Source organism: Macrotis lagotis, chromosome X (assembly GCF_037893015.1).
Source record: "Macrotis lagotis isolate mMagLag1 chromosome X, bilby.v1.9.chrom.fasta, whole genome shotgun sequence".
NCBI classification, from domain to species: domain Eukaryota; kingdom Metazoa; phylum Chordata; class Mammalia; order Peramelemorphia; family Peramelidae; genus Macrotis; species Macrotis lagotis.
The window spans coordinates 310,692,987-310,712,587 of NC_133666.1; the positions used below are offsets into that span (position 1 = coordinate 310,692,987).

A 19,601-nucleotide genomic window follows, 5' to 3' on the forward strand; every position below is an offset into this window, starting at 1 on the left:
TCTTTTAGCCAGATATTACATAGGCAGAAACTGAGGCTGGTGAGGTGAGATAATTTTGTGGTTCAGCTCATCTAGAAGTCATCTTTACAAAGAAAGGTGTCAGAAAATGAATGATAAAGGGAGCATAAGAAAAAAAAGATTGACATTAGTATTTCCAAGTTTCTGACAAATTTTCTTTAAGATTTGGAAATAAATAGGAATCCTAATCATGAATTATTTTTCACAACATTTTTTCCCCCACAACATTTAATATACACGCTTTAAATGATGACTGATCATAATAGTAATTGAGTAATCATTTTTTCTGTACTGAGATATACTAAACATTTTAGAGATTTTCTGAAAAAAATAATAAATGCTTAGTTGTTCATTATGAATCAGTTGCTTTAGCAGGGATTCAAAATATATGACAGCACCAGATTGGGCCATTAATATAAATTTATAACATGACAATAATTATATGTTAGATTGTGACTGGTTCTCTGAGGACATTTTCTCATAGAAATATCAGCTTAAATTTTGACTTTAAGTGTTATCTTTTACTACCATTGCTTTTCTCTTCATTGGCAAATGCATTCTTCTGAGTCAGTGAAATATCTATTGATTCTAAATTTTAATTTTCTTAGAGCAATCACAACACCTTCATTTATCAATTGATTTTTCTTGTGATTTGAAAAAAATACATAAATTATCTGAGAAATGGTAAGAGGAAATTTCTTCATGGAAAGACTAATTGAAATTGCCAGAGGAAGAAGAAAATTCAATTTAAAACTTTGATTATAAACAGAAAACCTAGCAGGGGAGATAATACCAGAAATGAATATGGTCTTCAGATCAGGGAAAAGAGATCAGATATCTATTAATAAATCTTGGTAGACAAAAGAAAATAAATTACTACTACCTAAGGAGGCCTGGATCTTTATGGATTCCTAAGTGAGCATGAAACTGTTACAGAATTTGTGACTTATATTACAGAAATAATTGACCACATTAGAAAGTCTTGAATTGGCTAACCTAGCCAAAGAAATGGTAGAGAAAAATTGATTGGGAATGCAAATACATAGAAGAAAGGACAATCTAGAAGAAGAGAAGCAAAAGACAAGAACATATTTCCAAATAGGCAAAACAATGATTTCAACATAGAATGGCTATACTGTTTATAGATTATGAGTCTTCCAGAAGAACATGACTTGTTTAAAAAAATCTGAGCACTTAACTATAAGAAATGATACAAGAAAACCAAATGTTAAAGGGAAAATCCTCAAATCATCTCCAGGGGGAAAAAATTTGTGAACCAAGACTCATAATGGATAAATTTAACTAGTCCAGTGATAAATAAAAATTCTGTATTGTCCTAGGAGAAAGACATTCAAATAGGGAGGAAACAAAATTCAAATTATATTGTATCCAATAGAAACCACAAGAGGGAATGGAATAAATAATGTTTTAAAGAAGAAAGGACCTCTACATATAATTCAAGGGAATAAAGCATGCAAATCTTAGCTTAACTAATGAAAAAACATGGTCAATAAGTTAAAAAAAGGCTTTGGAAGCATTCTTACAGAGAAAAATCACATGTTAACTGATTATATGTTTTTCACATACCCCTGAAAACAGAATTATAAGAAAGGTAAATAAACACAGCAACCAAGAAAATCACGGATAATGAAAAAAATGCCCTAGAAAAATAAAAAGCTTAAAAATTAAAAAACCTTATAAAAAGGACATGAGATCTGGGGAATGAGCAACCAAAACAAAATGAGAGAGCATTAAGAGATTTCTTCCTAAGAACATACACACAACAAGGGTGAAAGCAGAAGTCAATAGAAGAGATGGCTGAAGAATATGCTGAAACATCATGGTCGAGTTGTGCAGACTCCTGAAGAAAAGATCTGGCCTGGTCCTGTAGAGACATTTTATTGGGGCATTTGCTGAGTTATCAAGGATATCTGGGACTATTGAAGCTGGAATAATTTAACTTTCATCATTCACAAAGTGGTCTGATTCAGATAAGGTGTGTTTGCTCCTCCAAGTGAATGTGCCCTGTCCCCTTGATCTGAACTCTTGATCCCCTGAACTTGGGATCTTTTTCTTTTATTCTTATTTCTTTATATACAGTGGGACTTAACTAGATATTATCTCTATAAGTCAGGAGTAAAGTAAGGATTCCATTATTTGATGTAGTTGTAGACATGCTAGTATTGCATTTTAAATTAAGGTAAAAACTGAAGCCCCAAATTCCAATCAAATTCACTTTTGTGGTAAACTAGCTATGAAAAATAAAAAGGATCTCTCAACTTCTTCACTAGCCAAAAGACTGAATTGGAGTTTAATCCTTTTTGTATAGTTTTGGCAGGTTCAAAATAAGTAACAGAAGCTTCATAGATAGAAAACAATATGATTTCTTACCGTATTGAAACGAATCTGATTGGCAGGAAATCAGGAATAGCAACAGCCTCTCCTTCCATATAGGAAATACCAATTGATTTAGTTCACTTTTAAATATAGATAACAGATTTCTTTTAATTAATTGTACAAAGGCAGTTAGTGGAATAAAAATAAAATTTCTTTCATTTAAGTGACATAGGAAAACTGAATTTGAAAATTTAACTCAAATAGTGCTTAGTTATTTAAAGGGGGGAATCAAAAGAGAAAAAAGAATTAGAATCTCCAGGATGCCTTTGACTCTTAGACAATTAGAGAACAGCTGAACAAAACATTGTTATATGATTCAAAGATAGTTCTTTGCACTATAGTTAAAAATATAATTGAAGTTGAAAATATAAAATCAATATTTGGTTTTCTTACTAGCATTAGCAATAAGACTATTTGTTCATAACATGATGATTACTTAGAAAATCCTAAGGAATTAGCAAAGATAATTGTGATAATAGCTTCAAAGTAACTAGCTACAAAGTAAATTGTCAAAAATCAACAGTATTTCTACATTATAATAAATTCTGAGAAGCAATAATAGAAAGAAATTACATTCCTTGTAACCACAGAATGCTTAAAATCTATCAAAGTGCACAGAATACTTAAGGAACATTTTGTACCTGATTCTATATTAAGTATTTAAAAAACAGTTTAAATAGCTGAAGGAATATTCAATTCTCATGACTGTACCATGCCACTATATTAAAAATGCTAATACAACTAAAGTTAATTTATAGTTTTAATACAATTTCAATGCTTTATCAAACTGTCAAAGGGTTATTTTTTAAAATCGAATAAAACAATAGCAAAATTTCTAGAATATCCAGGGAAGTGATGAAAAGGGTAAAGAAAGACTTGCACTTCCAGACCTCAAACTATTATGATAAAGCAGCACTCATCAAAAAGCCACCTGGTATTGGTGTAAGATAGGTAGAGCAACAGAACAGGTTAAAAAAAGAAAAGTCAGAAATAGTGGGATTCATTAACCTAGTTTTTGATATACTAGAAAGAATTAGTTACTCTATTATTTAGAAAAGAGTTCTCTATTCTTCCTAAATACTGAGAGTAAGAGACAGAAATTGACCTTAGACCAACACCTTATTCTTTGGTCTATAATATATTCTATGAATATGTGACCTTAATATTAAAAACTTAAAATATGAAAAACTTAAAAGAAATTCAGATCAGACCTTTTACTGTTATGAGTAGGAAATATATTCTTTACCAGAAAAGGTTTAGAGGTAATTAGATTAAATAGGAAACTTTGCTTATTGAAAGAAGATAAAAATCTATACAAGCAAAATATACCTAGCCTAAAAATGGTTGAATTTGAAAAATCATTCTATCAAATTTCTCTGATACAGCTTTGATATCCAAGCTACATAAACAATTTAAATTTGCATGTATAAATTTATGATTATAACCAAAAATCATTCCCCAATAGAGAAATGACCAAAGGATATGAACAAATAGTTCTCAAGAGAATTACAAACTATTAACCATATGAAAAAATGTTGCAGGTATCTAAAAATAGTAAAAGAAATGTTAATCATAGCAACTTGGAGGTTTAACTTCACAGCTGGAAAATTGGCAAAGATGATTGTAGGATGGGAGCAATAAAATCTTGGAAGGGATTTTGTGGGACAGTAGGTGGACCAGAGCATTTTTAATGGTCCTGGGAATTGGTATAATGTTTTGGAAAATAGTTGGGAATTTTATAAATAAAATGACTAAGGTGTCTATATTCTTAGCCAGAGATTCTACTACTAATCTTATATCAAAAGGGAACCGTTGATAAGAAATACCCACAGATACTAAATATTTAATGCAGCACTTTTTTTTTTAACAGAATTGGAAGCAAAGTAGATACCCATCAAGTGGGGAATGGCTGAACAAATTGTGATACATGAATAATGGAATATTATTCTATTGTTAGAAGTGATGAATATAATAATTTAAATAGAAAAAACACAAATTCAAAAATGAACTTGCAGAAGGACAAAGAACTTCTTGCAGAAGGACAAAGTGACTTCAAAGAAAAACACTCAAACTATTCTTTCGTGTTGGTAGATGATTCAAAGATATAGTTCTTTGCACTATGTTTAAACTTTGGTTTCATAGTTTTTTGATGTCAATTGATTTGTTGGAGTTCAAGTCTCCTCATTTTTTTTATCTTTAAAAATATTCTTTTTAGGGGCGGCTAGGTGGTGCAGTGGATAGAGCACCGGCCTTGGAGTCAGGAGGACCTGAGTTAAAATGCGGCCTCAGACACTTAATAATTACCTAGCTGTGTGGCCATGGCCAAGCCACTTAATCCCATTGCCGTGCAAAAAAAAAAACTAAAAAAAATACTCTTTTTAACATTGTATAACTCTAGGATGGGGAGGGATGATATGTTTTCCTGCTTCTGCTTACATCACCCTCTGTCAATTCATACTCTCAGGTTTCTCTGAAATCATCTCTTAACATCATTTCTTATTGTGCAACAATATTCTGTTCCATTCCTATGCCATGGTTTGTTCAGTTGTTCTCTAATTGTCTAAGAGTCAGTCTAAGGCATCCTGTAGATTCTAATTCTCTTTTTTCTCTCTTGATTCCCCCCTTCAAGCACAGGCCATTTGTTTTGTTTGTAACTGGTATTATCTTCCTTTTTACCATTATATCCTTGCTGGTTTTTCCAGTTGAGTTTGATGTATTTCTTTACTAATTCTTTACTATCCCCTGTGTCACCTAGCTGCCCCTCAATTTTTTTTTAGGTTTTTGTAAGGCAGTGGGGTTCAGTGACTTGCCCAAGGCCACACAGCTAGGTAATTATTAAGTGACTGAGGTCGGATTTGAACTCAGGTGCTCCTGACTTCAGGAGGTTAGTTCAGTAAAGTAATAAAATTAAAGTTTTATTACTATGCTTCTTCTTTACAGGAGTTAGTTATGTGTGTTCAAGCATCTTTTGTTTCAGATAAGACTGATGTTTGTCTGATGCCCATTTATTCCTGTTGCTTCTTTCTTATTTTTATATTCTCAAAAATCCTAGTTATAAGAAATAGCACTTCTTTCTCCTATCTACACTAATGTTTTTCACCCGTTTTGATCCTGTAGAATAACTTTCCATATTTCCCAGTACCTCATCTTTTTATTATTTAACTCCTTCAACATAAGAGGAAGAGAATAAAAATTAAAGTCTTTTTAATCTTTTCATTCCATTGGGGGGGGGTGGGGGCGGAGAGAATGTATGTATGTATGTAGAAATGTTTCATTTATGCTACAGAGAGGTACCTATTTTTCAATTTTTTTTGTTCTGTTTGGCAAGACAATGGAGTTAAGTGATTTGTCCAAGGTTACGCCGCTAGGTAATTATTAAGTGTCCAAGGTTGAATTTGAATTCAGGTTCTCCTGACTCCCAGGCCGGTGCTCTAACCACTGCACCACCCAGCCGCCTTGCCCCTCAGTTTTTAAGAAAAGTCTTACGAACATCATTATAATAGTTACTTTGGTGATGGTCCCTGGCATATAACAATTACTTAATAAATTATTGTGTTTGAGAGGGAAGCATAAACTTTTATCTGTATTAGTCTGATCAAAAAGGAATTATAAACATGAAATTTTCCTTGATATAACACATATTTCTTCAACATAATCCTACTTTAATGCTTGACGTGAAAGAGATCCTATGTTTTTGAAAGCAAGGATAGTGAAAGCTTTGATACTGGAATAGATTTGGATATATGGTATTGACAAGCTCATCACCATTGAACTAGCCACTTGTAGCTGAATGTATTGTCTACAGCAAACCCTCTAAAACAAAAAAGAATGACTCTTTCAGTTCTGTGTATTTCCTTTCATTTGAGTTCAGTGATGGAGAGTAATCATAGAGTTTAAATTGTTTATAACAGGGTTTTACAACCTTACTTTTAAAAGTTTTTATTGAAACAGTAGGCCATATATTTTGATTTGCCATTTTAGTTAGAGTTCAGTGGTAGCTTGGCCTTATTTACTGAAGCATTTAGTAAACCCCCCCGGGGGGGGGGGCGGTTTATAAAATCGAACTGCAGCTGCATTTTGGACAGCCCTGGTTTATAAGCACTGATTGAACTTATTACTGAAAAGTGGAATCCTTTGTTGCAAATATTGTGGGATATTTATAACATGGGTGCTGCATATGGATTTTTATTTTTCCTTAACTGTATTTTTCTGTTAAGGGAAAGTTGTTTTGAAGACTGCTGAGGCAGATGAATAAACATATTTTAAAGAAAATTTAAAAAAAATGGGATTATTGATCTTAGTTTCCAAAATTATAGTCATGTAGTTTTTTTTAATGCTTTCTTCTGAATCAGTATATATATATATATTTTTTTTTTTACTTTTTTTTTTTTTTTGCAAGGCAAATGGGGTTAAAGTGTCTTGCCCAAGGCCACACAGCTAGGTAATTAGTAAGTGTCTGAGACCGGATTTGAACCCAGGTACTCCTGACTCCAGGGCCAGTGCTTTATTCACTGTGCCACCTAGCCACCCCTGAATCAGTATATTAAAAAAGTTTATATTCATTGTTTTTCATGGTGGAAAGCTTTCTCATTTATCTTTTTTATTATATATTTTATTTATTTTCCAAATGTATACAGTAGTTTCTACCTTTAATTTTTTGGTGAGGTTTTGAGTTTTACAATTTTCTCTCCAACCCTCCCTTTCCTCCCCCTTTCTCACCCACAGAAGGCAGTCTGACAATTTTTACCTTGTTTCCATGCTATATATTGCTCAAAATTGAATGTGTTAAGACAAAAATAACATTCTTGTGGAAGAAATAAAATGTTAGAGATAGCAAAATTATGTAGTACATAAGACAACTTTTTAAAAAATTGAATACTCTGTGGTCTTTGCTTAAACTTCAGTTTCTTCTCTGGATACAGATGGTATTCTCCATCACAGATACCCTAAAATTGTCCTTGATTATTGTGCTGATGGGAGTGAGCAAGTCTGTTACGGTTATTACACCCATGTTGCTGTTAGGTTGAATAATGTTCTTCTGGTTCTGCTCATCTCACTCTGCATGAATTCGTGCAAGGTTTTTCAGTTTCTCTGAAAACCCATCCCTCCTGATTTTTTTTTTTTTAGGTTTTTGCAAGGCAAACGGGGTTAAGTGGCTTGCCCAAGGCCACACAGCTAGGTAATTATTAAGTGTCTGAGACCGGATTTGAACCCAGGTACTCCTGACTCCAAGGCCGTGCTTTATCCACTACGCCACCTAGCCCCCCCCCCCGATTTCTAATAAAACAATAATATTCCATAACATACCACAATTTGTTTAGCTATTCCCCAGTTTTTTAATATGAATATTTTATTTGTTTTCCAATTATATACAGTAGTAGTTTCTACCTATCTTTTTGGTGAGGTTTTGAATTTTACAATCCCCCCCCCGCCAATCCCTTCCCTCCTCCCAGCCCCCCATGATAATCTTTACATTGTTTCCCTGCTATACATTGATCAAAATTGAATGTGTTGAGAGAAAAATAATAACTTTGAAGAAAAATAAAATGATAGAGATAGCAAAATTATGTAGTATATAAGACTTTTTTTAAAATTGAAGATAACATTCCTTCGTATTTGTTTAAACTCCACAGTTGTTTCTCTGGATACAAATGGCATTCTCCATTGCAGATACCTTAAAATTGTCCCTGATTATTGCACTGATGAAATGAGCAAGGTTGATCACCCCCATGTTGCTGTTAGGGTGTATAATGTTCTTCTGGTTCTGCTCATCTTGCTAAGCATCAGCTTATGCAAGTCTTTCCAGGTTTCTCTGAAATCCTATCCCTCCTGGTTTCTAATAGAACAGTAGTGTCCCATGACATACATATACCACAGTTTGATAAGCCATTCTCCAATTGATGGACCCCTGATAGCTAATTCTTTGCCACCACAAGTAGAGTTGCTTTATTTTTGTACAGGTGTTGTTTTTGCCCTTTTTCATTATCTTTTCAGGATATAGCCCCAATAGTGGTATTGCTGCATCAAAGGGTATGCACATTTTTATTGCCCTTTGGGCATAATTCCAAATTTCTCTCCAGAAAGGTTGAATCAGTTCACAGCTACAGCAACAATGCATTAGTGTCCCAGATTTTCCACATCTCTTCCAACATTGATTATTGTCCTTTCTGGTCATATTGGCCAATGTGAGAGGTGTGAGGTGGTACCTCAGATGCTTTTATTTGCATTTCTCTAATCAACAGTGATTTAGAGCAGATTTTCATATGACTATAGATAGCTTTGATTTACTCATCTGAAAATTGCCTCTGCATATCCTTTTGACCATTTGTCAATTAGGGAATGGTTTTTTTTTAAAATTTGGCACAATTATCTATGTATTTTGGAAATGAGTCAGAAAAATTAGTTATAAAAATTGTTTCCCAGATAACTGCATTTTTTTGATCTTGGTCAGAGTGGTTTTGTTTGTGCAAAAACTTTTTAATGTAATCAGAATTACCCAGTTTGTTTTTTATGATGTTCTCTATCTCTTCTTTGGTCATAAACTGTTCCCCTTTCCATAGTACTGACATGGAACTGACATCCTTGTTCTCCTAGTTTGCTTATAATATTGTCCTTTTATGTCTAAATCCTGCACCCATTTTGATCTTTTCTTAGTAAAGGGTTTGCAATGTTGGCCTAATCCTAACTTTTGTCCTTATTTCATTTTTTTTTCATAAAACCAACTCTTGGTTTTATATAAGTTTAATGGTTTTCTTGCTTTTGATTTTATTAATTTATCCTTTAATTTTTAGAATTTCTAATTTGGTCTTCTTTTGGAAGTTTTTAATTTGTTCTTTCTCTAAGTTGTATGTTTAGTTCTTTGATTTATTCTTTCTCTATTTTATTCGTGTAAGCATTTAGAGATAGACTTTATCCCCTAATATTTGCTTTGGCTATATCCCATAAGTTTTGGTATGTTGTCTCATTTATTGTCATTGTCTAGGTTGAAATCATTAATTCTATCTATAGTTTGTATTTTGATCCCCTCATTCTTTAAAATGTGGTTATTTAGTTTCCAATTGATTTCAGGTCTACCTCTCCATGAACCATTATTGCACATGATTTTTATTGCATTATGATCTGAAAAGGAAGTATTCATTATTTCTGTCTTTATGCAATTGGTTATGAGGTTTTTTTATGTCCTATTGTTTAGGTAACCTTTCCCATATTTCTATACCACTAACTTTAAAAGTCATTGAATGGGCCAGCTAGGTGGTTCAGTAGATAGAGTACTGGCCCTGGAGTGAGGAGTATCTGAGCTCAAACCTGGCCTCAAACACTTAATTAGCTAGCTGTGTGGCCTTGGGCAAGCCACTTAACCCCATTGCCTGCAAAAAACCTAAAAAAAAGGAGTCATTGAGCTGAATTCACTGTTGCAAATAGTGTTACTGCGCATATTACTGCTGTGAATATTTTTTTACAAATAAGTCTTTTTACATGTCAGTATATAAGTCTTTCCAGATTCATGTTTTTTTTGTTTCACTGTACTGTCCGTGGTCACTTAATTGTGATTTTTCTTTATTGATACTACTTTTAATTTATTTTCCATTCCTATGTCATTCAGAATTGAAAATTACTAAACATATTTGATAACTAAGCTTATTATTTTCCTTTGTGCCATTAGTTTAAAAATCATATGCAACAAATAAAGATAGTTTAAATTAAGTTGCAATTGGTGTGGGCTAGGTGGTGCAGTGGATAGAGCACCAGCCCTGGAGTCAGGAGTACCTGAGTTCAAATCCAACCCGAAACACTTAATAATTACCTAGTTGTGTGACCTTGGGCAAGCCACTTTACTTCACTGCCTTGCAAAAACCTTATAAAAATATATAAATAAAAAACAAATTAAATTGCAATTGATTTGGATTGGAAAAATGCAGGTGGGAGATGTGTTAGGCATTTGAGACTTCCATCATTCGATGAAAAAGTAATAGTTCTTTATTATATGGTCCCTCAAATTTTGCAAAGTACTCTCTTGTATTTTTTGATGTAAATATATGAATGGGGAAAAATGAAAAGAAATGGAAAATGGAGATTTGAATTTTATGTTTGAGCACTCTGGTTTGAATCCTGACTGTTACTTAGGTCCTAGTTTGTAATATTTAAACTCGACATGAGAAAATCTCTCTGGGTTTTTTTCTTATTTGTAAAATTTGAGGTTGGACTACCCTGAACTTTATTTCTTTCAACTCTCTTTTTTAATCCTATGATTAAAATATCATTGAGAAAACCTGTGGATTAAAAGTGTGGATTTTTTATAATCTTAATTTTAAACATAAATTAGAATGTTCAGTCTGCTAATAGCTCCACTCTAGTGTAAAATTTTAGTAAAATATTTAGTATTTTCCCTTAATTTTAGAGGCCTTTTCTCATCTATATGTACATTTTTAGTCTTCTGGAATTCTTGATCCTTGCTGAATGTACATATAGATTTTCATAGTTTGCTCACATTTTTACATACTTAATATTCATGTTACATATTTTTTTCTCTAGACTATTTCGTTTATGGTAAATTGTCATTTAATAATTATATATTCTCCTTAAAATCATTTGGAGTGATATACATAATTCAGTGTCATATTTGGACTTAATAGAATCATAGAATTTTTAAGTTGTAAGGTATTTACCTCATTCAAAAAAAAGAATCCTTAACCCAGAATACACCTAATGAATTGTCATCCACCCTCTGCTTAAAGTTATTCAATTAGGGGAACTAACTACCTCTAAAGACTCTTATTCTCCTTTAGGCTATCTCGAATTGTTAGGAATTTTTTCCAGAGAGGCATAAAATTTCCTTTTTACAGTTTCCACCCATTGTTTTCTGTTCTTCCTTCTGGGGTCAAACAGTCAACTTTTCCACATGACAACTCTTCAAATATCAAAAACAGCTGTCATGTCATTCCAGAGTCTTCTAGTCCGTGGAGCTGAACATCTCCAGTTTCTTGAACTGACCTTCATGTGGCATGGAATCAAGGTTCTTTACCACCCTGGTTGTTTCTCTTTTTAAGTTTTCCAGATAACTGTGTACTTGATAAACTATGGACTTCCCCTTTCCCAATCCTCCTATGCCCTCTCCCTCCAACGAGCTCAACACTTCAATACAGTCTGACCAGGGGAATCATACCTTTTTACATTTGGGTGCTATTGTGTTTCAAAACCTAAAATAGAATGGTGTTGCTTGTGGGAGGGAGAGATGGGAAAGAGAAGGAGTTCTAGGTAGTAATGAATAGAAAAGCTTCTGCACAGTTCTTTGAAGCTTAGCGCCTAGGCCCAGGTTGAGATGCTATTTGTAATAGTAAATTTTTTTATTTTTTAGGTTTTTGCAAGGCAAGTGGGGTTAAGTGGCTTGCCCAAGGCCACACAGCTAGGTAATTATTATTAAGTTTCTGAGGTCAGATTTGAACTCAGATCCTCCTGACTCTAGGGCCGTTGCTCTATCCACCGTGCCACCTAGCCACCCCTGTAATAGTAAATATTCAGAAATTTGAATTTCAAAGTAGAGTGGCTCTATATGAATAGCATTTTAGAATAGACACAGCCATCATAATATAACTCTGGGTTCACGTGAATTGGGGCTTGACCTCAGATGGATCATTCTCTCTCAACATTCTTAATCCCAATCTCTTTTACCCATAGATATTACAGGAGATCCAGAGGACTTGAAGGAACCAATAAATACATTCAGAATCCTAGTCATGTTAAAAAGCACTCAGTAACCCCACGAGTAACCCCTGGAAGGGGAACTGAATGTGGGATTGTCAGTAGGGCTGCAGCTTCACATCTCATGAAATCTCTTTTTTCTCACATGGTAATACATAGCTCCTTTCAAACTAGCAGAAACCACTTTGGTTTAGATTTCTTCTGGAAACTAAACATTTTAGGGTGCTGCTGAGCAAACAGTTTGCATTTTCATTCACCTGCGTTTTGCCAGACTCATTGGCTTTGCTCCCCAAATTGTGTGAATTAGGAAGTTATATTTACTCCTTTTTTTCCTTTTCCTTAAGGTGTGCTCCAAATCAATAAATCTCTATATAGAAGATCTAATCCCCAGCCTCTTGAAATTGTGATAACATAGGAAGTGCCATGACAATCCCCAAAGTCCATATTAAAAAATTAAATAAATAAAATTTTTTGCTTAATTAATTTGATGAATTACTGCTCTAAAATCAAGGAAAATATTTTAGATTTTTAGCATTTTTTTTTTACTTTTTAGCTCTATAGTTACTTTCCTCTGCTCTTTAAAAATTATTAATGCCTTTTGTTTTTATTGTCATTACCAGACATATTTTTTCCCCACTAGAGGGAAAATGTAAGCACAACCTCCCAGAGAGGTCTCTTGTCTCTCCACAGAAAGGAAGGTGGTACAGTTCTAAGATTGGTCAATATACTTAAACATATTTGAGTTTTATTTTGTCTTCTCTTCATGTTTATTGTACTTTACTCTATATCAAGTCATGTAAGACTTTTATATTTTGGAATTCTTTATATTTTTTTCTGGTAATATTCCTTTAATTTCATATATCATAATTTGCTTAACCATTACCAGCTTGATGAATACTTACTTGTTTTTGATTCTTTGATACCACAAAGAAGTGCTGATAAGAACGTGAAGAGTTCTTAATTTAGTTTTAAAAAGCTTGTGATTTCATCAGTATATATGTGTATCCTTCTCCCTTACTCTTGACTATAGATTGTCTAAATAGTTGGCTAAACTTGACTCATGAGAAATTTCTTCAAACTTTAGCTATACCAGTCTTTTGAGACAAACATAGAGGTCATCACTGGGTCCACATTTGTCACTGTACCCATATATTTGAAGGTTTTTACAGCTTGATAGAAGGCCGCTGCCAGAACTTGTGCCACATTGGCATAACTTTCTGAAAACCATCTCCTTTGCATGTTAATGCTTTGGCAGAGAATTTGTGATTGATTAAGAAGATACAGTCTTGGAAATAAATATATTTGAATTGGAAAGAAACTTGGTAGCCACTAAATTAATTTAGATGCAAATTTAGAATCTAGCCTAATTGAATAATGGTCTCTTCTTTTGTTTAATTATTCTGGTTCATAGTGATATTTTTACTTGTGTTCTTTGTACATAGCATCCAATTGCATGTCTCTTCTTTCTTTATATAGAGTGCCTATTATACTTTGACTACATTTCTTTCATCATTTCTGTGTCTTAGAATTCCTTGGTTTCTTCAAAGTTCCGCTCAACCTTTGAATATATTTTACATTTACTTAGCTATGTTCAAGTTGTTTCCTTCAAAAGAATATAAGCCTACTAAAGGCATAGACTGTTGGGGTTTGATTTTTGTATCCCTACTGCCTGGCATATTCCTAATAAAATATACACTTAATAAATCCTTGTTGAATAATTATCATGAGCTATGGATGACCAGTTTTCAAAGAACCATTATTGATCAAAATTATTTCACCCTAAAATTTATGGAGTACATTTTAATCTAGCTCTGATTTTTGAGGTACCTCAGGATCTTTTAATTCCTTAGAGTAACTATAAAAGTAGTGATTGGCATAGAGTGGGTGTGTGAAAATTCTAGTTAACAATGTTTTAGAAGATAAACCATGATACATTGTATTTTGCTTGTGGCATTTTTGTTTTCATGAGAAGGGACTGTTGCCTTATGTATTTTTTCCTTTTTCTTTTTTAGAATATGGTTTCTAGTTTTCGGGTTTCTGAACTACAAGTATTGTTAGGCTTTGCTGGACGTAATAAAAGTGGACGCAAGCATGACCTCCTGATGAGGGCTTTGCATTTATTGAAGAGTGGCTGTAGCCCAGCAGTTCAGATTAAAATCAGAGAACTTTATAGACGGCGTTACCCACGGACAATTGAAGGTCTTTCTGATTTGTCCACAATAAAACCTTCAGTTTTCAATTTGGACAGTAGCTCATCACCTGTGGAACCCGACTTGACTGTTGCTGGAATCCACTCACTGCCTTCTACTTCAGTTACACCTCAGTCTCCTTCGTCTCCTTCAGTGCTCCTCCAAGATACTAAGCCTTCATTTGAGATGCAGCAGCCATCTCCCCCAATTCCTCCAGTCCACCCTGATGTTCAACTGAAAAGTCTACCCTTCTATGATGTTCTTGATGTTCTTATCAAACCTACAAGTTTAGGTAAGTGTTAACTTCTTCTAGTAACAAATTATATAAAATAGTCAGCTATTGATTAAGTGGGTTGGTGTTCTGCATAAGGGTTTCTGTTGTATCAAATGATTATTGTAGGTTACCTGTAGATTTTTTCCCGATATTGACTGTTCATTTTATCATGCTTCCCTCAGATTGTAGCCTGAGTTTGTATAATGTTATATAGTTTGCCAATCTTTTGCAAAATGTTTAGTTTTGCTTTTGTTTCATTTTCCACTCTGACCCAGAAATCCATTCAGTTCATTTAGATAAAAATCATATTGAATAACCATTGATTAGTTTGGAAGGCATTTGTATAGTATATAATTTTAAGGTTATGGTCAATTTTTTAAAGTAATATTATTTTTTAATGTGTTCTTAATAGGAGTCTGACAAGTAAGGTGGTTTTTATTTCTGAAGAATATTGTCTGTTTGATTTTAAGCTTTTTAGTCTAGCATTGATAATGCTATTGACATTGGCTCTAGTTTTGGTGTCCCTGCCTTATGGTGATCACTGAGAGAATAACTCAAAAAGAATAGAAGGTAGGGAGGGGATGGGGACATTCCAGACTTGGATTGTCCTGAAAAACAAGGTAAAAGGTCCAGAGAAAAGATGTATGTGTTCATTTTGCAATGAAGAGTGATTATGATAGAAGGATAAAGGTAAAATTAGGGAAGGGCTTCATGCTTCTTCCTCTTCTGCTATTTTCTTTTTCTTGAAGAGGATAGTTACAGAATTGTAAGCATGTTATGGAATGAAATGACACTCCTTAGGACCATAGGATTTTAGAGTCTACCTAGGCCACATGACTTTTACCTTATAGATTATTAAAACAGTCCATTATAATGTCACTTTTTAGTGATATAAGCTTGGATATTTATGACTTGTCCAAAACATAAACACAAGCAATAAAGCACCATAAAAGTAACTGATAGGTGTTGGAGAAGTATTAATAACAGATGTACGATTTGAGCAGAACCTTGAAGGAGGGATAGGTTTTGAAATTGTTGAAGGGAAAGATCACATTTTACATGTAGAAAACATGAGTATAGCCCTAGAGACAGAAATGAAGGTGGTATGCACTTGACCAGAGAGAAGCATTGAGTTTTTAGTAGTTAAAAGAAATATCTTTTGACTTAACTCTTAACAGACAGGATTACAAATGTTTTTATTCCCTTTTGAGTTGCTTGAGTTTCTTTATATTTCAAAACTTGAACACATAAATTATTTCCCTCTATTACAGCAATATATTTCTGTGAATTGGCATTTTCAAGATAAACAGGAACAAAAGCTGCATTATTATGGCTTAAATGCAAAAATGGCATAAGTTTACCACTAAACTATTGTTTATAATTTTTGATAGGCAAAAAAAAGACATTCTTATTTGTAATGTTGTTAGCTTCAGAATAAAAGTGACTGAAAAATAAGAGATTAATATTTTTGGTATAACTCATAATAGACATGTAAAATAATTTTAAAAGATATTACTACTGTAATTCTGTAGAAGTTTCAATTAAATTTTGACTGCTATAAAAAATCTGAAAACCATTGGAATAGAATATATTTCCAGTAAATTTTCATCCTCTCCCCTATCTATATAAAATAACTTTTAAATCCCTCCCTTCAGCTTGGATCTCCTGAAATCTCAATCTGTACAGTTTTACAAAGACAGATTTAAAAAAATGCCAATGAAAGCATTATTCCATATCCTTGGTGCCACACTTCTCCAAAGAAAAGCACTGCCTTTTTTTTTTGGCAGAGAATTTGTGATTGATTAAGAAGATACAGTCTTGGAAATATATTTGAATTGGAAAGAAACTTGGTAGCCACTAAATTAATTTAGATGCAAATGTTTTTGAACTTAATAATAGGGAACTAATTGTTTTTCAGTATAATTTTAAAAGTTTTACTGTAGGGTGAACTCTACCCTAAACTTAATTTGCTTTATTATTTCTTGATTTTATAAATGGTACCATCCTTTAACTGGTAACAATTTTCATAATCTTATATCAGCATTGACTCTTATCTCTCTTATATCTGAACCAGAAGGGTTTGGGAATAATTTTTTTTAAGATTTTTGTAAGGCAAATGGGGTTAAGTGGCTTGCCCAAGACCACACAGCTAGGTAATTATTAAAGAACTCAGGTACCCCTGACTCCAGGACAGGGGCTCTATCTACTACGCCACCTAGCAGCCCCAGGGAACATTTTTAAGAGTGGGATGTCAGCATCTTAGTATCTTGGAAAAACCTATTTTATCTTAAGTTTCTACCAGTGTTTGAACCACAGACAACCATAATGATTACTTCTGTTCTTTTGTGATCTTAAGGTTTTTTAAGTGCCTTTTTAAAATTATTTTTTATTGCATTTTTGCATTTTTTATTGCAAAATGTAATATTAATAATTGTATCTTTCAGTCATGCATTAAATATTATTAAGTTTCTGCTCCTAGAATTCTGGTGGGTTTTGGGAAAGATTTTATAATCTTGTATTGGACAAACAATAGGCATATAAGAATATGGTACATAAGAAAAATAATGAGCACCTGACTCAAAGGACATTTTTGGAGGGTAGAATGCTGTCACAAATATGTTTCATGGAAGAGGACTTAGGGTGATTTTCATGTAGTCTGTCAATGGAGATTATAGAGTGGTCTTTGGGTGAAAATTGCATTCTTAAAGTAGGGGATATTTCATGGGGGACTGGAAATTACAGGATGTGTTTGGAGGTGGTGAGGGAGTAGTACAGTATGGGCTGGGATATAGTATAGGAAAGGGTCAGATGAAGCTGAAGAGATGGTGGATTTTGAGCCTTGAAGAAGATGGAGTTTTTCTTTTAGAAACCATTGAAGATTTTAATAGTAGGAAAGTGACATCATCAGACTGGTGAAATAGTCTTCTGTTTTATGGTTTGTAAGGTGAATTATAATATCGTGGCAGAAACTCATGTCAACCTACAAGTATATTAATTTATAATTCTGTAACTGACTGATTAGAAATTAAGTGAATTAAATGAGTTCATTTCACTAATAAATGGTAGAATAGTAGTAGTGTACTAATTTACTTCATTGCTCTTTTGTATTGCTGACTATTAGTAAAAAAAGTATAAACTATTTTGAAGTTTCTGTTCCTTTCCTGTTTGGCTCCTTCTGATAGCATACAACAAAGTATCAAGGAGAATCTTGTTTCAGTGGGAGTAACGAAAAGAATGATTTAACAGAACAGGAGCTGTTATTGGTCTATTTAATCTACCCCATGACTTTGAATAAAGTGTAGGTGGTTAGCAAAGAGGAAAAATAATTTCATAAACCTTAAAAAAATTAAATTTTTTTTTAGCTTTTACCTCTGAAGAAAAATATTTGTACATATAGAACATAGAGCAGAACATTTGGAGATAGAAAGACATAGGTTTGAATTCAACTTCAGGTACTAACTATTGTAAGCCTGGGCAAGTGATTTCACCTTGCTGGCATCACCTTGCTGTAAAATTAAGAGATTGGATTCAGTAACCTGAGACCCCCTTCTACTTCTAAATCTATGATCCAGTGACTATTTGTACTGCTATTGTGCAGCAAATAGAATAATTTTGAATCTGTTGCTATATGGAAATGATATATTTTTTATTTTAATTTTTAGGTTTTATTGTTACCCTTTGTGTTGCACCATGGTCCCTTTTCATTCTGTCCCCCTACTTGAGAAATATTTGGTAAAGCCAGATGATTGAGAGCTTCTGTACACATTCCACCTCTCTACTGAGAGGAGAAAGTCAGTCATCTTATTAAACTCTCTTTAAGTTCTTTATAGTTTCTACAACTATGAGGAAATATATTGAGGGGGGGAAAGGACGGACATCTGTTCACACTTCTGATTCTGAGGTCTTCTTTAGAAAGAAAATTTAACCATGATTAACATTCCCCTAAAATTCCTTCTTGATTTTTTGAAGGCAAATATTGTTAATTATATGTTGAATTTTTATGGATAACTTTTTTTTAGGTCAAGTTTGCCATATAATTAATGGGCATTATTTTATGTTTTATTCGGGGGGTAGCTCTGGATCTGAAATTTTATTAGTATAGAGAGTAACTGGATGAGCAAACTCGCTCCGCCAAAGCAAAATCACATCTTGTCTGCAACTTAGAGGGTTACCCAAGGCTCTATTTACTTTTGTGTCTATGTCTACATCTATATATTTGTATGTATATGTGTATATACATGTATATTCATTCATTAAACATGAATTAATCATTTACTCTGTACCAGACACTGTACTAAGCTCTGAGAATACAGAAAGAGGCAAAAGACAAGTTTTTGCCTTCAAGGAACTTAGAATCTAAAAGGGAGATAAGACACATAAATATATAAGAAAAATAGGAAATAAAATGAGAGGTAAGGCATAAGAAAAAAGAGATGTTAGAAAAGGAGGCTTCCTGTCGAAGAGGGAATTTAAGTTGGGACTTGAAACTATGGAAACCAGTAAACTGAAATGGGAGGGGGGAATTCTAGGTGTGGAGGACAGCCAGAGAAAATGCCTGGAACCTAGAGGTGGAATGATTTGTTTTTCCATCAGCTAGGAGGCCAGTGTTATTCGATCAAAGAGTATGTAGTGAGGAGCAAGATGTTAGAAGCCTACAAAGGTAGGTAGGGGCTAGGTATGGCTAATAGGACTCTACATGTTTAACAGCATTTTGAATTTAATTCTGGAGGCCATCGAGTCTCACTGGATTCTTATCAGATAGGTTAGTGACATGGTTGGATCTGTGCTTTAGGAAAATCATTTTGGTGTATAAATGGAGTATAGATTGAAATGGGAAGAGAGATTAGAGGTAAACAGACCCAGCAGCAGGCTGTTTATTGCAATAGTCCATGCATGAGATGATGAGAACCTGCACCAGGTTGTTAGAGGAGAGCTGTTTGCAAAGGTGAAATTGACTGGTTGTGTTGTGTTGAATATGAGAGAGTGAAGAGATGGAGATGACAGTTAACTTGCAAGTCTGAGAG

At 33.5% G+C, this 19,601-nt stretch overlaps 1 protein-coding gene across 3 annotated transcripts in view; it reads left to right on the plus strand.

The window, feature by feature from the left end:
* Window positions 1-19,601, plus strand: part of PIAS2 (protein inhibitor of activated STAT 2) — a 114,893-nt gene that overhangs the window by 25,122 nt on the left and 70,170 nt on the right. For all 3 annotated transcript variants that reach the window (XM_074202831.1, XM_074202833.1, XM_074202832.1), the window contains exon 2: window positions 14,127-14,595. In XM_074202831.1, the coding sequence (XP_074058932.1) occupies window positions 14,127-14,595 (469 nt within the window). The remainder of the gene's footprint in view (window positions 1-14,126; window positions 14,596-19,601) is intronic.